This window comes from Oryctolagus cuniculus, chromosome 6 (assembly GCF_051225735.1).
Source record: "Oryctolagus cuniculus isolate XC-2025 breed Fujian yellow rabbit chromosome 6, ASM5122573v1, whole genome shotgun sequence".
Taxonomy (NCBI): domain Eukaryota; kingdom Metazoa; phylum Chordata; class Mammalia; order Lagomorpha; family Leporidae; genus Oryctolagus; species Oryctolagus cuniculus.
The window spans coordinates 159,912,358-159,929,895 of NC_142872.1; the positions used below are offsets into that span (position 1 = coordinate 159,912,358).

Consider the following 17,538-nt stretch of genomic DNA (forward strand, 5'->3'; position numbering starts at 1 on the left):
GGGTCAGCTGTTGGCTCAGAAGAGAAAATAAATGTTTAAAGGACAGAAGAGGGTTCAGTGGAGATGTCATACAACCTGAGTCTTGCAGTACATGCAGGCTGTATCTGCTGACAAACATGCAAAAAGCATGCTGGGAAGAATCATCACTGTGCACGCGCTGCCAGATCTCCTGTGCTGGGAACTTACTCTCCAAAGTCCTATGCTAAGAGTGCTTGAGAGGTGGCGCCTTGGGAGGTGACTGAGTCAGGAGCACTCTGGTCTCAAGAATGGGTTAAACCATTCAGGGACTCCCCGTTTATCAGAGGCCCAGCAGGTGCTGAGCAGACGTTGGCACTGGGCTCTTAAACCTCGTAGTCTCCAGAACCCTGGCTGAGTAAACCACTCGTCTTTGTTAATGGCCAAGCCTGGGTATTTTGTCATAGACTAAGGCAAAGGGTGTGGGGAGCCTCAGGTGTTCTTGTGGGAACATTCAAAGGACGGCATTTGTGAAGGACCTGGCAAGGCAGGTCATGCTCCCACGCTCCATGCCAGCCCTCCAGGCACCTGGGTAGACGTTGTGAGCTTCCACTTGGATTTTGAAAGTGCAGTTCTGGGCTGGGCGGCGGCGGCGGCGGCGCGCACTCGCGTAGACAGTCCGGGGCCATGGTGGTGGTGGCAGCCGCGCCGAGTCCGGCCGCCGGGGTCCCCAAAGTACTGCTTCTGCCGGGTCAGCCCGCCGCCGCCGCCGCCGCCGCCGGAGCCCCGATCGGCAGGGCTCTGCCGCTCATGGTACCGGGCCAGCGAGGGGCCAGCCCGGAGGCGGCGGGCGAGGGGCCCCCCAAGGCGCGCAAGCGACAGCGCCTCACGCACCTGAGCCCCGAGGAGAAGGCGCTGAGGAGGAAACTGAAAAACAGAGTGGCAGCTCAGACCGCCCGAGATCGAAAGAAGGCTCGGATGAGCGAGCTGGAACAGCAAGTCGTGGATTTGGAAGAAGAGAACCAAAAACTTCTACTAGAAAACCAGCTTTTACGAGAGAAAACTCATGGCCTTGTCATTGAGAACCAGGAGTTAAGACAACGCTTGGGGATGGATGCCGTGGTTACTGAAGAGGAGGCAGAGGTGGAGGCCAAGGGGAATGGAGCGAGGCCACTGACCGGGTCTGCTGAGTCCGCAGCAGGTGCAGGCCCAGCTGTCACCCCTCCACCACATCTCCCTGTGGATTCTGACGGCGCTGACTCTTCAGACTCTGAGTCTGATATCCTGTTGGGCATTCTGGACAACTTGGACCCAGTCATGTTCTTCAAATGTCCTTCCCCAGAAACTGCCAGCCTGCAGGAGCTCCCAGAGGTCTACCCAGAAGAACCCAGTTCCTTACCAGCCTCCCTTTCTCTGTCAGTGGGGACGTCATCAGCTAAGCTGGAAGCCATTAATGAACTAATTCGTTTTGACCACGTCTATACCAAGCCTCTAGTCTTAGAGATACCCTCTGAGACAGAGAGCCAACCAAATGTGGTAGTGAAAATCGAGGAAGCACCTCTCAGCCCCTCACAAAATGATCACCCCGAATTCATTGTCTCAGTGAAGGAAGAACCTAGAGAAGATGACTTCATTCCAGAGCTGGGTATCTCAAACCTGCTTTCATCCAGCCACTGCCTGAAGCCATCTTCCTGCCTGTTGGATGCGTATGGTGACTGTGGATACGAGGGCGCCCCTTCCCCCTTCAGCGCCATGTCCTCTCCCCTTGGTGTAAACCATTCTTGGGAGGACACTTTTGCCAATGAACTCTTTCCCCAGCTGATCAGTGTCTAAGAAATGATCTAATACTGTTCCCCTTCCCCCTAACTATTCCACTGCCTGGAGGATAGCAGAGCCCGTCTGTGCTTCATTCAGAAAGCCAAAGTAGAGGGCGTAGAGAACTCCTCTAAAGTATTTGTTCAATCTCATAGATGAGCCCAAGTACTGTCTTTTGACATTCAGCAGTCCAAGGTATTCAGATACATAATTCTGAACTACAGCTTTGGAGGTTTTAAGGGCGGTAGCTTGCCCTACAATCCTTATTTAAGTCATTAATGGACAAGTGTCCTAAAGTAGACATGGAACTTTGGAATGGCCCTGTGTCGTTTCTCTCTCCCCTTCTCAGCATCCCAGGCTTGCCTCTGACTTTAGGTCCTTTAGTTTGCTTCTGCAAGCAGAGAACACCTACCTGAGGGGGCTTCAAGTAAAGATCAAGAATCTTTTGTAAAATTACAGAAATTTACTATGTAAATGCTTGATTGAATCTTTTCCTACTAGTTTAGCTTCTGGAAGGTGCTTTCTCCATTTATTTAAAACTACCCATGCAATTAAAAAGTGCAATGCAAAAAAAAAAAAAAAAAAAGAAAAAAGAAAGTGCAGTTCTGCTCACTCCGCTTTCTGGGCCTGTGAGTGTCTCACTACCACTGCACCGCAGCAGGAATGTTCTTTCACATGTTCCTGCTTTTGTGGGGCAATGCCCTGCACTTAATCTGCTTTTAAACATCACCTGCCAGCAGGAAAGTCACTGCCCTGGGACTACTCCTGAGCCTCCGGATGGCTCCTCCCTCTGCAGTGCTTGAAAGTTACCTTGTATGTTTGCTATTACAAGATCAACCCCACTGAAGTCCACGGACGTTTCCAAATCAGCCATCTTTGGTAGACCTGGGGACTAGACTCTGACTCCTTATTTACAGCTTTAGTGTCCCAAAAGACTCTGAAGGCTTGACAGGTGTTTAATCAATACTCATGAAGCATACCTCTCAATCATACAGCTAATTGCATTTAAGTAAATGGCCTGTCAAGTAACCACAAGCAGAAGTGTTTTTGCATTGTCAAGTATCACTCCATTCTTTCATACGCTGGTTTCACTTCCATTAGGTAAATTCCCAGTAGTGGGATGGCTGGGAATTGTCCCCCTAGGTTTATAGCAGCTCAACTCACAATAGCTAAGATGCAGAATCAACCCAGATGTCCATCAACTGATGACTCGATAAAATCGTGGTATACATACATGATGGAATACTACTCAGCCATAAAATAGAATGCAATCCTGACATTTGCAACACAATGGATGAAACTGGAGACCATTATGCTTAGTGAAATAAGCCAGTCCCAAAAATATAAACATTAGCCGGCGCCGCGGCTCACTAGGCTAATCCTCCGCCTAGCGGCGCTGGCACACCGGGTTCTAGTTCCGGTCGGGGCGCCGGATTCTGTCCCGGTTGCCCCTCTTCCAGGCCAGCTCTCTGCTGTGGCCCGGGAGTGCAGTGGAGGATGGCCCGGGTGCTTGGGCCCTGCACCCCATGGGAGACCAGGAGAAGCACCTGGCTCCTGGCTCCTGCCATCGGATCAGCGCGGTGCGCCGGCCGCAGCGGCCATTGGAGGGTGAACCAACGGCAAGGGAAGACCTTTCTCTCTGTCTCTTGCTCTCACTGTCCACTCTGCCTGTCAAAAAATAAAAAAAAATATATGAGCAAAATCGACATTTCGAGATTTGATATTATTTATAGCCCTTGTCTCTACTCCTGAGGAATAGTGGTTTTTCTACTTACTACTCATTGAAGTCTTTATTTAGGAGAGGGTTTGGCTTGTGGTTTTAAAGTACATTGAATGTATGCCATTGCTTTTCTGCACCTCCTCTTGAACTTCTGTGGTGACAGTTGAGCTAGAAGCAAGGCCCAGCTGAGGCGCCATGGAGGACGCTGGCCCAGGAACATCTCCTGGGCCACAGACCGACTCTGTGTTAAGCCATTCCGATGTTCAGATCTCCCACTCCTTCCTGAATAGCGCGGGGGAGTCTATAATTTTCTCTCAGCTACCCTGTAATCAAGAAGAGGCAGTTTGGCCGGCGCCGTGGCTCACGAGGCTAATCCTCTGCCTTGCGGCGCCGGCACACCGGGTTCTAGTCCCGGTTGGGGCGCCGGATTCTGTCCCGGTTGCCCCTCTTCCAGTCCAGCTCTCTGCTGTGGCCAGGGAGTGCAGTGGAGGATGGCCCAAGTGCTTGGGCCCTGCACCCCATGGGAGACCAGGAGAAGCACCTGGCTCCTGCCATCGGATCAGCGCGGTGCGCCAGCCGTAGCGCGCCGGCCACGGCAGCCATTGGAGGGTGAACCAACGGCAAAAAGGAAGACCTTTCTCTCTGTCTCTCTCTCTCACTGTCCACTCTGCCTGTAAAAAAAAAAAAAAAAAAAAGGCAGTTTGAGTTACTTCAAATGGATTTCTTGAAGATGGAAACTCACCCATTTTTATACAGAGGGAAAGGAGCCTGTGGAGAAACACAGACCAAAGAGACCAGAGAAAGGAAGTCCCGGGTTAGAGGATGTGGTGAGAGGAGGAAGGATGGAGGCTGTGCGGATTTAATCTGGAACCTGGGGGCTGTCAACTCCTCCTCCCAGGGTCCAGAGCACCACTGATAGAGACAAAGACTACCTAAGAGGAGCTGGCTTGTCCGCAGAGCGGCCCAGGCCAGGGATGCAGGGTTAGAGCCCTTGCAGAGTTTTCTCCGCCCAGTCTCAAGTCACGCGCTCACGCAGCAAAGCTGCTGGCCATCTAGTGGCCCCAGCATTCTGTGACTGCTGCAAAGCCTCCCTGGCATCATGACAGATACATGCCTGGTTCTCCCTTAGCACTGGTAGGCAAGGGAGAGGGTACAAGACAAACGCAGAGAGCACACACAATTAAGAGACACTAACAAGTCGGTTAGAGCTTTTTAATCAGAATTCATTACGGGAAATGTGAATGGCTTTGTCGACTTCCTAATTTCCTGTTTATCTCATTAACTCTATTTGTACCAAAAACGACTTGACTTTTAGTTTGTCAACAGGAATAGACAACGGTAATTAAATAATTATAGGCAGTAAGTGCTCCATACTGCCAGGGAAACCGTGCAAGACAAAACAGAGACAATGCAGCCCCAGCCAGAGCTCTCCCCAGCTGACTTTCTCACTTGACAGTGGACAGTCCGAGCCTCTGACCAGCTCCCCGTCTTCCTCAGAGAGCCAACACTGAATACAGATGTCCCACAGCCTCCTCCTGTAGTCAGCACCCAAGTGACTCCATTGTAGAGCATGTGCCTTTTAACAGCTTTTTAATTGAACAATTTCCTACAAGCGCAGGTGAAATTTTCACATTATATACTTTCATGTTCGGACAAAAAGCTACATTTTTATTGAATTCCTGAGTGTCAGAATTGCGAGAGTTCCTCATGGATGAGTCAACAGATGCAGAGAGCTGAACTAATTTATCTAAAGTCACATACTATTGATTTGCTGACACCTGATGCGCACACTGTTCCACGCCAGGGACTGGGAAAGAGAGAGGTGTGGAGCAGGTTCTCTACCCTCTGCGAAGCTTTTCTGTCTCTTAACCAGGAACTGGTTTTTTAGGACAGGGAAGAGACAGGTCATGTGGGGAAGCTGTGGGGAAAGAAATGTGGCGATGCCTGCGTTACCAGCAGAGAGGGAGCACGTGCAAGGCCTGCAGGGAGCCCAAAGCTTGGTACTCTCAGGCTGTGGTTTTTATTGGGTGTGAGAACCTAACCACACATTGTAACAGCGTAGGGGCTTTCAAATACGAGGGTGCCAAGTCTCATGCCCAGACCTTCTGGCTTTGTTGCAAGGTGTGTTGAGACTCAAAGTTCCCTACTTGTATTAACATGCAGGCTTGAGTATGTTAATTTCCTTGAAAATTAGGATGACCTGACCTCCCATAAACTCCCACATGTGAACAAGACCCTCCAGGCCTTTGGGTTAGTCAGTTTTTTTGTTTTTTTGTTTGTTTGTTTTACTCCAATGAAATAGCTGGGTCAGCCTAATTTTATAAAGAAAAGAAGTTCATCTGGGCTCATGGTTCTGGAAGTCCACAGTCCAAAACCAGGCAGCCCTTGTCAGCCTTTGGTGATGTCGGTCTTGCTGGCAGAGGCCCGGGGCGGCACAGAGCATCACACAGCAAGAGACAGGGTGTGTGGGGAGCAACTGGACTAGACTGAGTTACTGGAATTAAGACCTATTCTATGCATCTGCTCTCCCACAATATGGCGCTGGGAGAGAAGTAAACAGCTTCCGCACAGCTGCCTCCAGTTCAACTAATAAACTGTAGGACTTGCTATTGATTGGAGGAGAGCAGCGTACTCGGCGTGTGGGCAGCCGAGTTAGGATTGGCGGAGGAGGACTATAAAGGAGGAGAGAGACGGCATGCACCAGGAACATCTATGGGGAACATCTAAGGGGAACACCTGTGCAGCCCCCGAGAAGAGCCGGCCGGCGGTGTGCCGCTCCCCTGCGGAAGTGGGGAATGTGGCCAGGGGGAACTGCCCTTCCACGGAGGTGGAAGGGATAGTAGCCAACCCGGGAAGAACCAGCAGCAAACCCGGGGAGGGCCGAGCAGACGAAAGAACAGCGCAGGGTCCTGTGTCGTTCCTCCACGAAGAGGGGGAGCGACAGGGTGTGTGTGTGTCTATGTCCATGTGGTCCCCCACAGAGCTCCAGGATGTGCTCATGGGGTCTCTATCCCAATGATGCAATCCAAGCTCAATGTGCCAAAGGCCCCACCTTCAGACACCATGACTGGATTCAGTCTCCACTCTCTGAGTGCCACTAACGTCAGAGTTTAAGGACCAAATCTTTAGCACACAGACTTTTTGGGGGTACATTCAACATCCAAACTAACATCCAGACCACAGCACCCTTCTGCTCCACGTCCCTGATTTTACAGAACAAGAACTCGGGAACTAAAGAGAATGCATCACTCGTAAACACACTGGAAAACTGAGGCAAGGCTGCTGTATTCTCAGAATCACTTTTACACCCTCCTCTTAAAGGACTGATGGGCCATATTTATTGTGGAGTACAAGCACCCGAGACCGGATATCCACTCCTTCCTAGCTAGCGCTGGTATCTGAATATTGCTATCCCTGAAAACCCCTGTGCTGGAACTTAATACCCAATGTGGTTGTATTAAGAGGTGGAGCCCTCAGGAGGCAAGTAAGTCACGAAAGCTCTGTCATCATGAGCGGGATTAGGACCCCTGCAGAAAGTGAAGAGTGAGACACTGTTTCTTCCACCGTGTGAAGGCACAGGGGGAGGAGGAACAGGCCCTCATCAGACACCAGATCTGCTGGTGACTTGGACTGTGACATCCCAGCCTGCAGAACAATACAGGATAACTATCATTGATGAGTTACCAGGCCAAGGTATCTTGCCAGAGCAACTCTGATGAACTAAGCCTGCCAGTGCCTATGTTACAGATCACTCTTGGCTAAGTCTTGGATTGACAATGCGTCTCTTGGGCAAGGTTACTGCGCATACCAGTTAGCTCAGTCAACCGATGACTTCATGACCTAAATAACCGAAATTTATCTTCTTTCGGTTGAGGAGGCTGGAAGCCAGAGATGATGGGGACAGCCTATAGGAGCAATGTTCCTACAGGGCGGGCCCTTCACTTTCACGACCTCACTCAAATTTAATTACTGCGTTCGACATCCTGTCTCCAGATACAGCAGCTCTGGAGTTAGGACTCCAGCATTGGAATCTGGGGTGGTGGTAGGGACACAGTCAATCCCCCAACGTTTGCATGAAACCCTCGTCAAGCTCATACTTCTCAGTTAGCATGCATGTGAAGCAATCAGCACAGGATCGGGATGGGGGGAGTGTTAGCTCTGATTCTGTGGTTTTCCAGTTGTACATGAATGCCTCACGCTTGGTGAATACGGTATGATTTGCCTGAACGTACCTCGAAAGGTGAGCTGCTGCCTGGCGGCAGGTAAGATAGGAACTCGCCTCTGTGCACAGGTTCACTTGGCTTTTCTTTGCTGTATGCTATGATGTTTTAAAATAAGACTTGAGTTAGTTAGTCCCCAAGTATTTAATACCAGGCTGCTTAAAAAGTGAAACACAAAATGGGGAAAGCATTTGGGCTTTGAGCTAGACAAAACGCCTTTCGCTCCACACTCAGAAAGTAGGTGAGAGCTGAATGATCCACTCTGACCACTGGTTTCCTTATCTACCAAATGAAGTAATTATACTCACTTTATCAGGATGGTGAGGGTAAAATATATCCATTTATCCAGCCAGTATCAGTATTTAAACTATCGAACAGCTAGTGAGTTATAGGCACAGCCCAATCAAGTGCATGCTCCCCAATAAAACACACACAGACACACACACAACAAGCAAGAAACAGTCGAACAAAAGCTACAGGCAAACTTCTGCAGAGTACGTTGCCGGGTTGAATGAACTTTGGAACAGGTACCAGAAATTCAGAAATCAATGGGATATGGTTCACAGTTTGAAAGGTTCAAAGTGCTGTAGGCACACATCAGCCAGCGAAAAGAATAAATGCTACCCAGCATCACAGGCAATGGAACAGAGCCATGGTCTGGGTACACACACCCTGCAAATGCAGGTGTTGAATCCTAACCCCGAGGGGCCTGCATTGGAAAGTAGAGCCTTTGGAGGGGTTGGGTCATGAGGCTGGTGCCCTCACGCATGGGACTGGTGCCTTTATCAAAGAGACCCCAGGGAGGCCAGGCCCTTTGGATCATGTGAGGACATAGCTGGGAAGCTCCACCCACGGGGCCAGGAAGCAGGCACTCACCAGACGTCAGTCTGGACTCGAACCTGGGTCTCTTGGCTTCCATAACTGTGAGAGAGAAATTTCTGTTGTTCATTAGCTTCCAGTTCATGATATCTTTGGTACAGCAGCCTTGAATAGACTAAGATGGCTAGACAGGATGTCATATGACAATGACCAGGAAAGAGCCTGGGATGTAGCAGGATTCCTTCACACTGGCCTCCCCAGGGAAACCAATCATTTGTGTTGCAAGATTAAGCATCCTTTTACTTAATTAACATAAAGGGCAGAGAAGGGGGGGAGGGGAAGGGAGATGGGGAGAGAGGGAAAGGGGGAGAGGGGAATTCAGAAGATGGAAAATACCCACTAAGATTTGGAACAAAAAGGAACCAATTTTTAAACATCTAACTCATGTACATCTTCATCCTGTACAATCACACATTGGGTTAGTACATTGCCTCCAGAGATAAGTAATTTGTCACTGTTACCCCAAAGCACCAGTAACCTCAATAATCTAAAAATTGAATTATCTTTTATTTCCAGTGAAGCAGCATTGCTCTAGCTGCTTTCTATTTGCCATCTTATTTAACCTATGGAAACAACCAGGGTGCAAACGTTGTCACTGAAGGTCAGAGACACGGGGTAAATGGCCAAGGTGACCTGACGCAAGTTCATTCACCACCTGTAAAAAGTTCCAGGCCACCATCCTGGGGAGACCTGGTGACCTCACTCGGCCTGCCTGAGCCTTTGGCTTTTCCTCATGCCCTGTGTTCTCACTGAAACACAGGAGCTGGGCTATACGATTATTATTTTTAAAAATGTATTTATTTATTTGAAAGGCAGAGTTGGTGGGGAGGGAAGGGGAGAGGGAGGGAGTGGGAGAGGGACTGGTGAGGAGAGAAGGAGTGAGGGAGTGGGGGAGTGGGAGACGAGGAAGGGGATGGGGAGGGGAGGGAGTGGTGGAGGCAGAGAGAGGGAGGGAGGGAGGCAGGAAGAGGGAGAGAGAAATATTTTCCATCTGCTTGTTCACTTCCCAAATGGCTGCAATGGCCAGGGCTGGATCAGGCTGAAACCAGCTTCATCCAGGTCTCTAACATGGGTACAGGGACTTTAGCATTTGGGCCATCGTCTGCTGCTTTCCCAGGTGTTCTAGCAGGGAGCTGGATTGTAGGTGGAGCAGCCTGGACATGAACCAGTGCCCATATGGGATGCCTAAGTTGCAGGCAGTGGCTTAACCTGCTATACCACAATGCGGGCCCCTCTAAGATTATAAGACACTGGGATTCTCATCTTACAGAGAAACATCAAAAGATGTAGAGAGACACATACAGTACAGAATCAGGAAGATGGTTACTGAATGCTTCCTCCCATTATGTGAGCTGTAACTGCATATTGGGGTGAGAAGGAGATGACAGAGAGCAGAGATAGAGAACAAGAGGCAGAGAGAGACAAAAGGGAGAGATTCCCAAGGCAAAGTGAGGCTTGGGTGCTTGGGTGCTACCCTTGTACATTTAGTGACTTCTAGTCTGCATTACTGGAAAACACAGTGATCTGATGTTTTGTCAACTTGATCTCCTTGGACAGAGGCATAGGCTTTTAGGGAAAAAATGCAACTAAGAGAAAATAAGGCAGTCTGCAGGATTGCAGGATCACCCAGTAGAATAGGTCTGGGTCTGATGCAGAAGTCATGCCTGTTCCCCCTTACAGAATGCCCAAAGAGGGGGTGCTCAGCAGCCAAGCCCAGGCCACGGTAGCTAGCAAAGCACCTTTGGGGCTCCGTCTTCAACATCATTTGCCTGCACCTGACACTGATGTTTGTATTTGAACCATCTGCTAGTCCTGTCCCTGACCTGCCTCTGTGGGGCTCAGTCTCACAGCCTTCTGATTTTCTACCTAGGCCTGTGAGTTCTACATGCATCACTCCTTCCAGGTGTTGGGCTTTCTGTCACTGGTAGCGTCCTGGGATCTACCAAGCTCTCGCTGTTCTGACTCCTGGCCCCTAAGGCCTCTGGGCATTGCATTGATGTATTCGCTCCATCCGTCTACTCCTTGCTCCTGCCTGGGCTCCACAACATGGTGGTTGCCACTTATTACCTTCTGCAATGAGATCACAGGGTGGAATGCAATCATTTGCACTCCAGGTCCACACCAGAGGCAGACCATTGCTCTAATCCAACAAATGAAACCCACATTCAGAGGCCAAGCCAAAGTTCATTGTTCTGCATCAGGACGGAAGACACAAACAGCCAAGCTGAGCTGGAGTTTGTGCTGTAAACAACAAGGAGAAGAAACAGCGATGGGAAAAATGTGGAGGAGAAGCCAACCACAATCCAGGGATGCGCCTGTCATGGAGGGTGCCTGCTGAAAAAGCCAGAGCCATGTTTTTCAGCACAGGCTGTGGGCGTCATCAGATCTGTGGCCTTGCCCCAGTCCCAATCCTAGCCTTTGCCTCCCTTGGTAGAAATGATGAAACGGGAGCCATGCTCTGGTTTCTGGCCAGACTGTATAATACTAAAATACAGGTTAACTAATGGCAGAAATAAACTAATAACCATTCACATAATGCCCACTCTCAAAAGTCGTATGAAGCTGATTTTAGCACGTATGACAGCTGTAATATGTCCATTAAAATGAGGTGTAAGTGAGCAGGAGCAGGCAATGGAGGGACAAAGGCCAGGGAAGCGGGGTTGCAGCCCGAGCAGTCCACCAGCACCTGCAAAGCGGGTGATGGGCATAGCTGTCAGTTATCGTGGAAATGATCATTATGCCTGGCAAAAGCAAATTGCTTAAATGGAAAAACCACCACTTGCCAGAATCTGATTACTTTATGCAATCATCTCATCAGTCCCATGTTTTAAAGAGGAAGACAGACAATTTATCCGAAGCTGGAGCAGCAGTGAGGGGAGAGCCGGATCGGCAGGGAGAGCATTGCAATGCTGATGTCTGTCTGCCCCACCCGAACACTACTGGTCCCGCCACAAAACTGACACAGAGACCAGATTTCAAAGGCCCAGTCAGGTGTCCTAACGGTTTCCACCTTACTGACTTCCAAAGTTCAATGGTTAATCCTCTTAAGAGTGATGGCAGGTCAGCGTCGTGGTTCACTAGGCTAATCCTCCGCCTGCAGCGCTGGCACCCCGGGTTCTAGTCCCGCGGGGTGCTGGAGTCTGTCCCTGTTGCCCCTCTTCCAGGCCAGCTCTCTGCTGTGGCCTGGGAGTGCAGTGGAGGATGGCCCAAGTGCCTGGGCCCTGCACCTGCTTGGGAGTCCAGAAGCACCTGGCTCCTGCCTTCGGATTGGTGCGGTGCCCCGGCCATAGCCATTTGGGGGTGAGCCAATGGAAGGAAGACCTTTCTCTCTGTCTCTTGCTCTCACTGTCCACTCTGCTAGTCAAAAAAAAAAAAAAAAAGTGATGGCAAAGAAGGAGAGAAGGGTGGGAAGAGCAGGGTGAAGAGGTGGAGGGAAAAAAATGAAAGAGAAGAAGGTAGAGATAGAAGAGGAGGCGGAAGAAGGGGTCACAGAAAGACAAAACGATGGAGGGGAAATCGGGAAAGGAAGAAGCGTAGGAGACATGAGAGATGGATATGGAAGGGTCTTCTTCTTATAAAAATTGTAAGGTTTTATGGACAGAAGAAAGAAAAAAAATGCCAATTATTTTTAGGCACCAGCCTAGCACAGGAGTGCATCCCGAGCTCAACTCCCTCCCTCTCATTCTCTTCAATTGTCATTTTGGATCCAGCAAGGAAAGTACAGTCTCATACTCAAGAGATATGCGGGTGGCTTCGGGTAGGACAAAAGTCTTCAGTGCGTGCTCCCCACCATCTTGATCTGTGCGTGGGTCTTGAAGGGGGACGCTGTGCCATGGCAGAGCGGAGATGGGAGGAGATGAGAAAGAGGAACCATTGTCCTCTTCCCTTCCCAGTGCCACTGCAGCAGGAGCAACTGTCCCTCGGGGGAGGTGGTACGGGCAGAAGGAAGTGAACAAACACAACGTATAAGGAAAAAGAGCTAACGTCTTCCCCAGGGCCCTTGCAGCTGCCTCAGCAGTGTACGAAGGGGATGATTTCCCGAGATTCATTTGCCACCTGAGAAAGTTCATGCAGAACAGTCAACACACTTGTTTGCTTTTCATAATGAGTAGATGCTAAGTAGAGAACGTAAAGCTCCTAGGACAACAGTTGCTATTCCTCCCACGGTGAGTTCTGTCTTAGCCTTCTTTTTTTGGAAAGAGCCCCAAAGCAACTCAGAAAATAGTGACTTCTTGGTGTCCCACACCTGGTCTGCAAAGACTGGGTGTCTTCTTCCCCAGGGAAGCCAGAATGCTCTTGTGTACATCCATCCCTTCCGCCCTGTAGTAGGCCACCCCCTGTATCACAAAAGAGATGGTACCCAAATGATTTCAAGTTGGTGGTGCAACCGATCAATCCTTGGTCCACTTCCTGCTGGCTATGTGATAATCTCTTTGAACCTAAGATGACTACAAAAGAGTAGTAGCAGTGGCACTGGAAGGAAGATATTGCTTTTTAGAAGATTTATCTATTTGAAATCTGGGAGACGGGAGCGAGTAAGTTCCATCTGCTGATTCACTCCCAATTGGCTGCAAGCACCAGGGCTGGACCAGGCACAATCTAGGAGGGAGCCAGGAACTCTATCCATGTCTCCCACATGGATGGCAAAGGCACAAGGGCTTGGGCCATCACCTGCTGCCTTCCCAGGCACATTAGCAGAGAGCTAGATCAGAAGCAGAGCAGCCAGGAAAATAGCCAGCACTCCAATATTGGATGCCAACATCACAAGTGGTGGCTTACTCCACTGCACCACAACAGGAACCCCAAGAAGGAAGAAATTAAAGAAATGGAGAGAAAAATAATAATATTAAATTAACTACTATCATTAGGTTTATATTTATGAGTTAAAATTAAACCTACAAATCAAAATAGGTATCTTCAGCTTTATTTAATGATGAAGAGAGACTGAAATTAAAGGGGATCAGGCAGTTGATCAAGAGAACATTGTTGGTGGCATGGCCAGTGGTCAACAGTCTTCTCCCCCTGATACTCCCACCATTATCTCATGCTGCCTCCCTCTGGGCCTGGGTGATTGGATATGAGCTAAGTGTGAGGAGCCCAGGACACCTCTCAGGTCCTGGTGTTGGTGGGGTCATTCTCTGGGAACATCAGAAGAGAAAATTCAAAGTCCACATGGGGTGCAAACTGATGAAATCTTTACTTAATATATACTAAATTGATCTGCTGTATATAAAGAGAATTGAAAATGGATCTTGATATGAATGGAAGGGGAGAGGGTACAGGAGATGGGAGGGGTGCGGGTGGGAGGGAAGTTATGGGGGGCAAGTCACTGTAATCCATAAACTGTACTTTGGAAATTTATATTTACTAAATAAAAGTTAAAAAAAAAGAAAATAAATATCAAAAAAAGTCCACATGGGCACCCATCATGTGTTTCGGTGTCCAAAGGATGGACGTGCCCTTTGTCCCTCCATCAGTCACTCTAGTTCCCTTCCCTCTTCACTATCAGCCTCTTCCTATAGTTACCCTATCCATCGTCAGATAGCCACCTCCCATTCTTTCCTTAGCTAAATGTAACCTGGTTTGTGCCCTCGTAAGTTAATGAAAGTGCCCTCTGCCCCCATAGCTTTAGAAACCAGCTCCCTCTCAGCTGCCCGAGCCACACTTCTCTGGTTTCTTTCTAGCCCTCTGATTGCTCTCAAACACCATCGTCTGTAGCTCATCAGCTGGATGCTTTTGGTCATGCTCTCTTGGCTTTTCTCCTAAGTCCTCTCCCCTCCCCCTGCCTGCCCTTTTCCTCTCTCTACTCCCTTCTTTTCCTTTCCCTGTCCCCGTTTCTTCTGTTCTCTTCTCATCTCCACACGTGTCTTCCTGAGTGATGTTCCTTACTGCTGTGGAGTCACTTATCATTGAAGACCCAAAACTATGACTTGTACCCAGATCACTCTTCCCTGATGAGTCTCATATAGCCACATCCTTCCTGGACATTATCAGCCAGATGTCCCACACACTCCAAAGATCATATCATATCATATCATAACCATTGTCCTATTTCTTTTTCCATCCTATATGCACAGTGAACTCTATAAAGTGTTAACCTGCTTGTTCTCTGTCTCTGGACCCAAAGGTCTGGATCTCCATTGTCTATGATAGAATCAGTCCCTACCACCTTGACCTGTGCAATGGAAGAGGCATTTATCCTTCTCTGTGCACTCCGGCCACCTTGCACGTTCATGTAATATCTACATATCCCTCCCCCTTTCATAAGTGCTGACACATCGTTATCCATATCTGCATGTAGCTACCTGTCCATCACATCTCTGTTTGCATGTCATTTTTTTGAGGAGGCCTCTCTTCTCCCAACGCTTAAGACATGACCAAAGCAAGTTCTCCCCAACTCCATCCTAGGCAATGGTCTATTGTTGTCCAACCAGAGTAACTGCCACTTATTTTATAGTAGGGATCATGCATGCCCATGATTCCTCCACAAAATCCATCATGAAGTAAGGGGTCAACCTCATTTAACATTTTTAATCCATAAATGAGTAAACGTTCCATAGGTAAATGGACTCAAATGTCTGGCAACTGGAGAAGGGCCGTGAATTGGAAGCAGACATCTTGCCACTATCCACACTGAGGTGGTGATTGAAGCCAAGGAAGGGTCTGGAGTTATCTAGGGCCTGTGTGCCAGGAAAACCAAGTCCTCAGGAGAACCCAGAATCACAGGAAGTGAAGCGTGAGAAGCTCCTGGGGGAAGGTTGAGTCCTGGTGGCCAAGGTCACAGGAGTAAAATACAGAAGACATGTGGGGCCAGGGGCCAGGGAAGTAGGAGCTTTGTGGTACAGGTGTGGTCAGTAACATGAGCACCAGAAGGGCACGGAAACAGGCCATTCATGTTCAGCGGCAGGAAAGTCACTGCTGCAGGGCGGGCTGCGTCAGCTCCTCTCCCCAGCCAGCCACCTGCTTCCAGGCTGTAAGCCTCTGCACCTCCCATTCCCTTCCATCTAGAAGGCCTTTTCTTTCTACAGTTCATTACCTATAGAGCATGTGTGTATCTTTCAATCCTTGCTTAATGTTAAATGTGTACCATATGGGGTCCTCGCTATGACACAGTAAGTTAATCCTCTGCCTGTGGTGCCAGCATCCCGTATGGGTGCTGGTTCTAGTCCCGGCTGCTCTTCTTCCAATCCAGATCTCTGCTATGGCCTGGGAAAGCAGAAGATGGCCCAAGCACTTGAGCCCCTGCACTCATGTGGGAGACCTGGAAGAAGCACCTGGCTCCCGGCTTCAGATGGGCCCAGCTCAGGTCATTGCAACCATTTGAGGAGTGAACCATCGGATGGAAGACCTTTCTCTCTGTCTCTCCTTCTCATTGTCTAACACTACTTCTTAAATAAATAAAATATTTTTTAAAAAATGTCTACCACATGAAGGACATTGTTTGGAATCTCAAATGCCATTTTCTTTGTGGAATCTTCGCGAATCCCGTGTTATGTGATTCTTTCTCTGCCATCTCAGCATCTTGAACACCTCCCAATGCCATGTCCAACCACCAATCCACTGGACGGTAGACAGATGTTTATCTATAGAATTTTTTTAATCTGAGAGGCAGAGAGAGAGCAAGAGTGAGAGAGACAGACAGACAAAACTCTCATCCATGAGTTCAATCTTCACAGGTTCACCCACAACAGTAGGGGCTGGCCTGGGGCTGCAACCAGGAACTGGATAATCTATCCAAGTCAATCATGTGGGTGGCAGAGATCTTGGGGTCTGCATTAGCAGGAAGCTGGAATTAGAAGCCAGAGCTGGGCGTTGAATCCGGACACTCTGACATGGGACACACGTATCCTAACTGCTATCTTAACCATTGGGTCAAACGCACAGAACAAATTCTTAAGGTTAGAAAATAAGTTGCATTCACCTCTGTATTTATAGCAGTATGTTGTACATCAAATCCTTTTACAAGGCCAGCACCATGGCTCACTAGGTTCTAGGTTAATCCTCTGCCTGAAGCGCCAGCACTCCGGGTTCTAGTCCTGGTTGGAGGACCGGTTCTGTCCCGGTTGCTCCTCTTCCAGTCCAGCTCTGCTGTGTTCTGGGAAGGCAGTGGAGGATGGCCCAAGTGCTTGGGCCCTGCACCCACATGGGAGGCCAGGAGGAAGCACCTGGCTCCTGGCTTCGGATCAGCGCAGTGCACCGGCGGTGGCAGCCATTTGGGGGGTAAACCAACGGAAGGAAGACCTTTCTCTCTGTCTCTCTCTCTCACTGCCTAACTCTCCCTGTCAAAAAAAAAAAAATCCTTTTACTTACTGACTCTTTACCACTTTATTGTAATTTTTTGCTTATTTTTGGCCTCGATCCTGGACAGGCATTGGAGATATAATGATGACAGTTCTTGGTCAATGTTATAGAAGAGATTATACTAACTCTGGTTGGAAAAAATTCTGTACGTTGAATGCACCATTGAATTAACTGAAGGAATAAACGTAGGTGTATGTGGGTAAATCAAAGCACTTCTCTCCACATCTCTCTGCAGTTGCAATCCATTAGAGGAAGAAGTTAACCTCTAGTTAGCCTCTTTCATGACTAGAGCAGTAGCTTACTTCATATTCACTGATTGGATAAGTATTTACAAATAGGACACAGCTTCTCTTATAAAGGTCTGCAGTAACTCTACTCAGTCGCCACAATGACCACAACTTCACATGTTCCAACATGCAACCACAAGCACATCTGAAAATCCTGAGAAATTGCAAATAATGGGGGTAGAGATACTCACTGGAGGTAAGCAATGGCTGCCAAGCCACTCTTCAATTTTTAAATTGCTTTGACACAGCAGCAACTGTGAAAAAGACAAGCTGAGTATTTTTCAAACCATGAGTGCGCTGCTAGAATATTTCAGAGAGGATTTTACGTTCGGCAGGCCACAGTTTGGCAGCTGAAAAGCAG

At 48.8% G+C, this 17,538-nt stretch overlaps 1 protein-coding gene across 1 annotated transcript; it reads left to right on the top strand.

The window, feature by feature from the left end:
* The first annotated feature begins 598 nt into the window (after positions 1–598).
* LOC100357982 (uncharacterized) lies at positions 599–2,367 on the top strand. The gene has a single exon (XM_008255932.5). The coding sequence runs from the start codon at positions 643–645 to the stop codon at positions 1,786–1,788; it is 1,146 nt and encodes a 381-aa protein (XP_008254154.4). The 5' UTR covers positions 599–642; the 3' UTR covers positions 1,789–2,367.
* Positions 2,368–17,538: the final 15,171 nt, after the last annotated feature.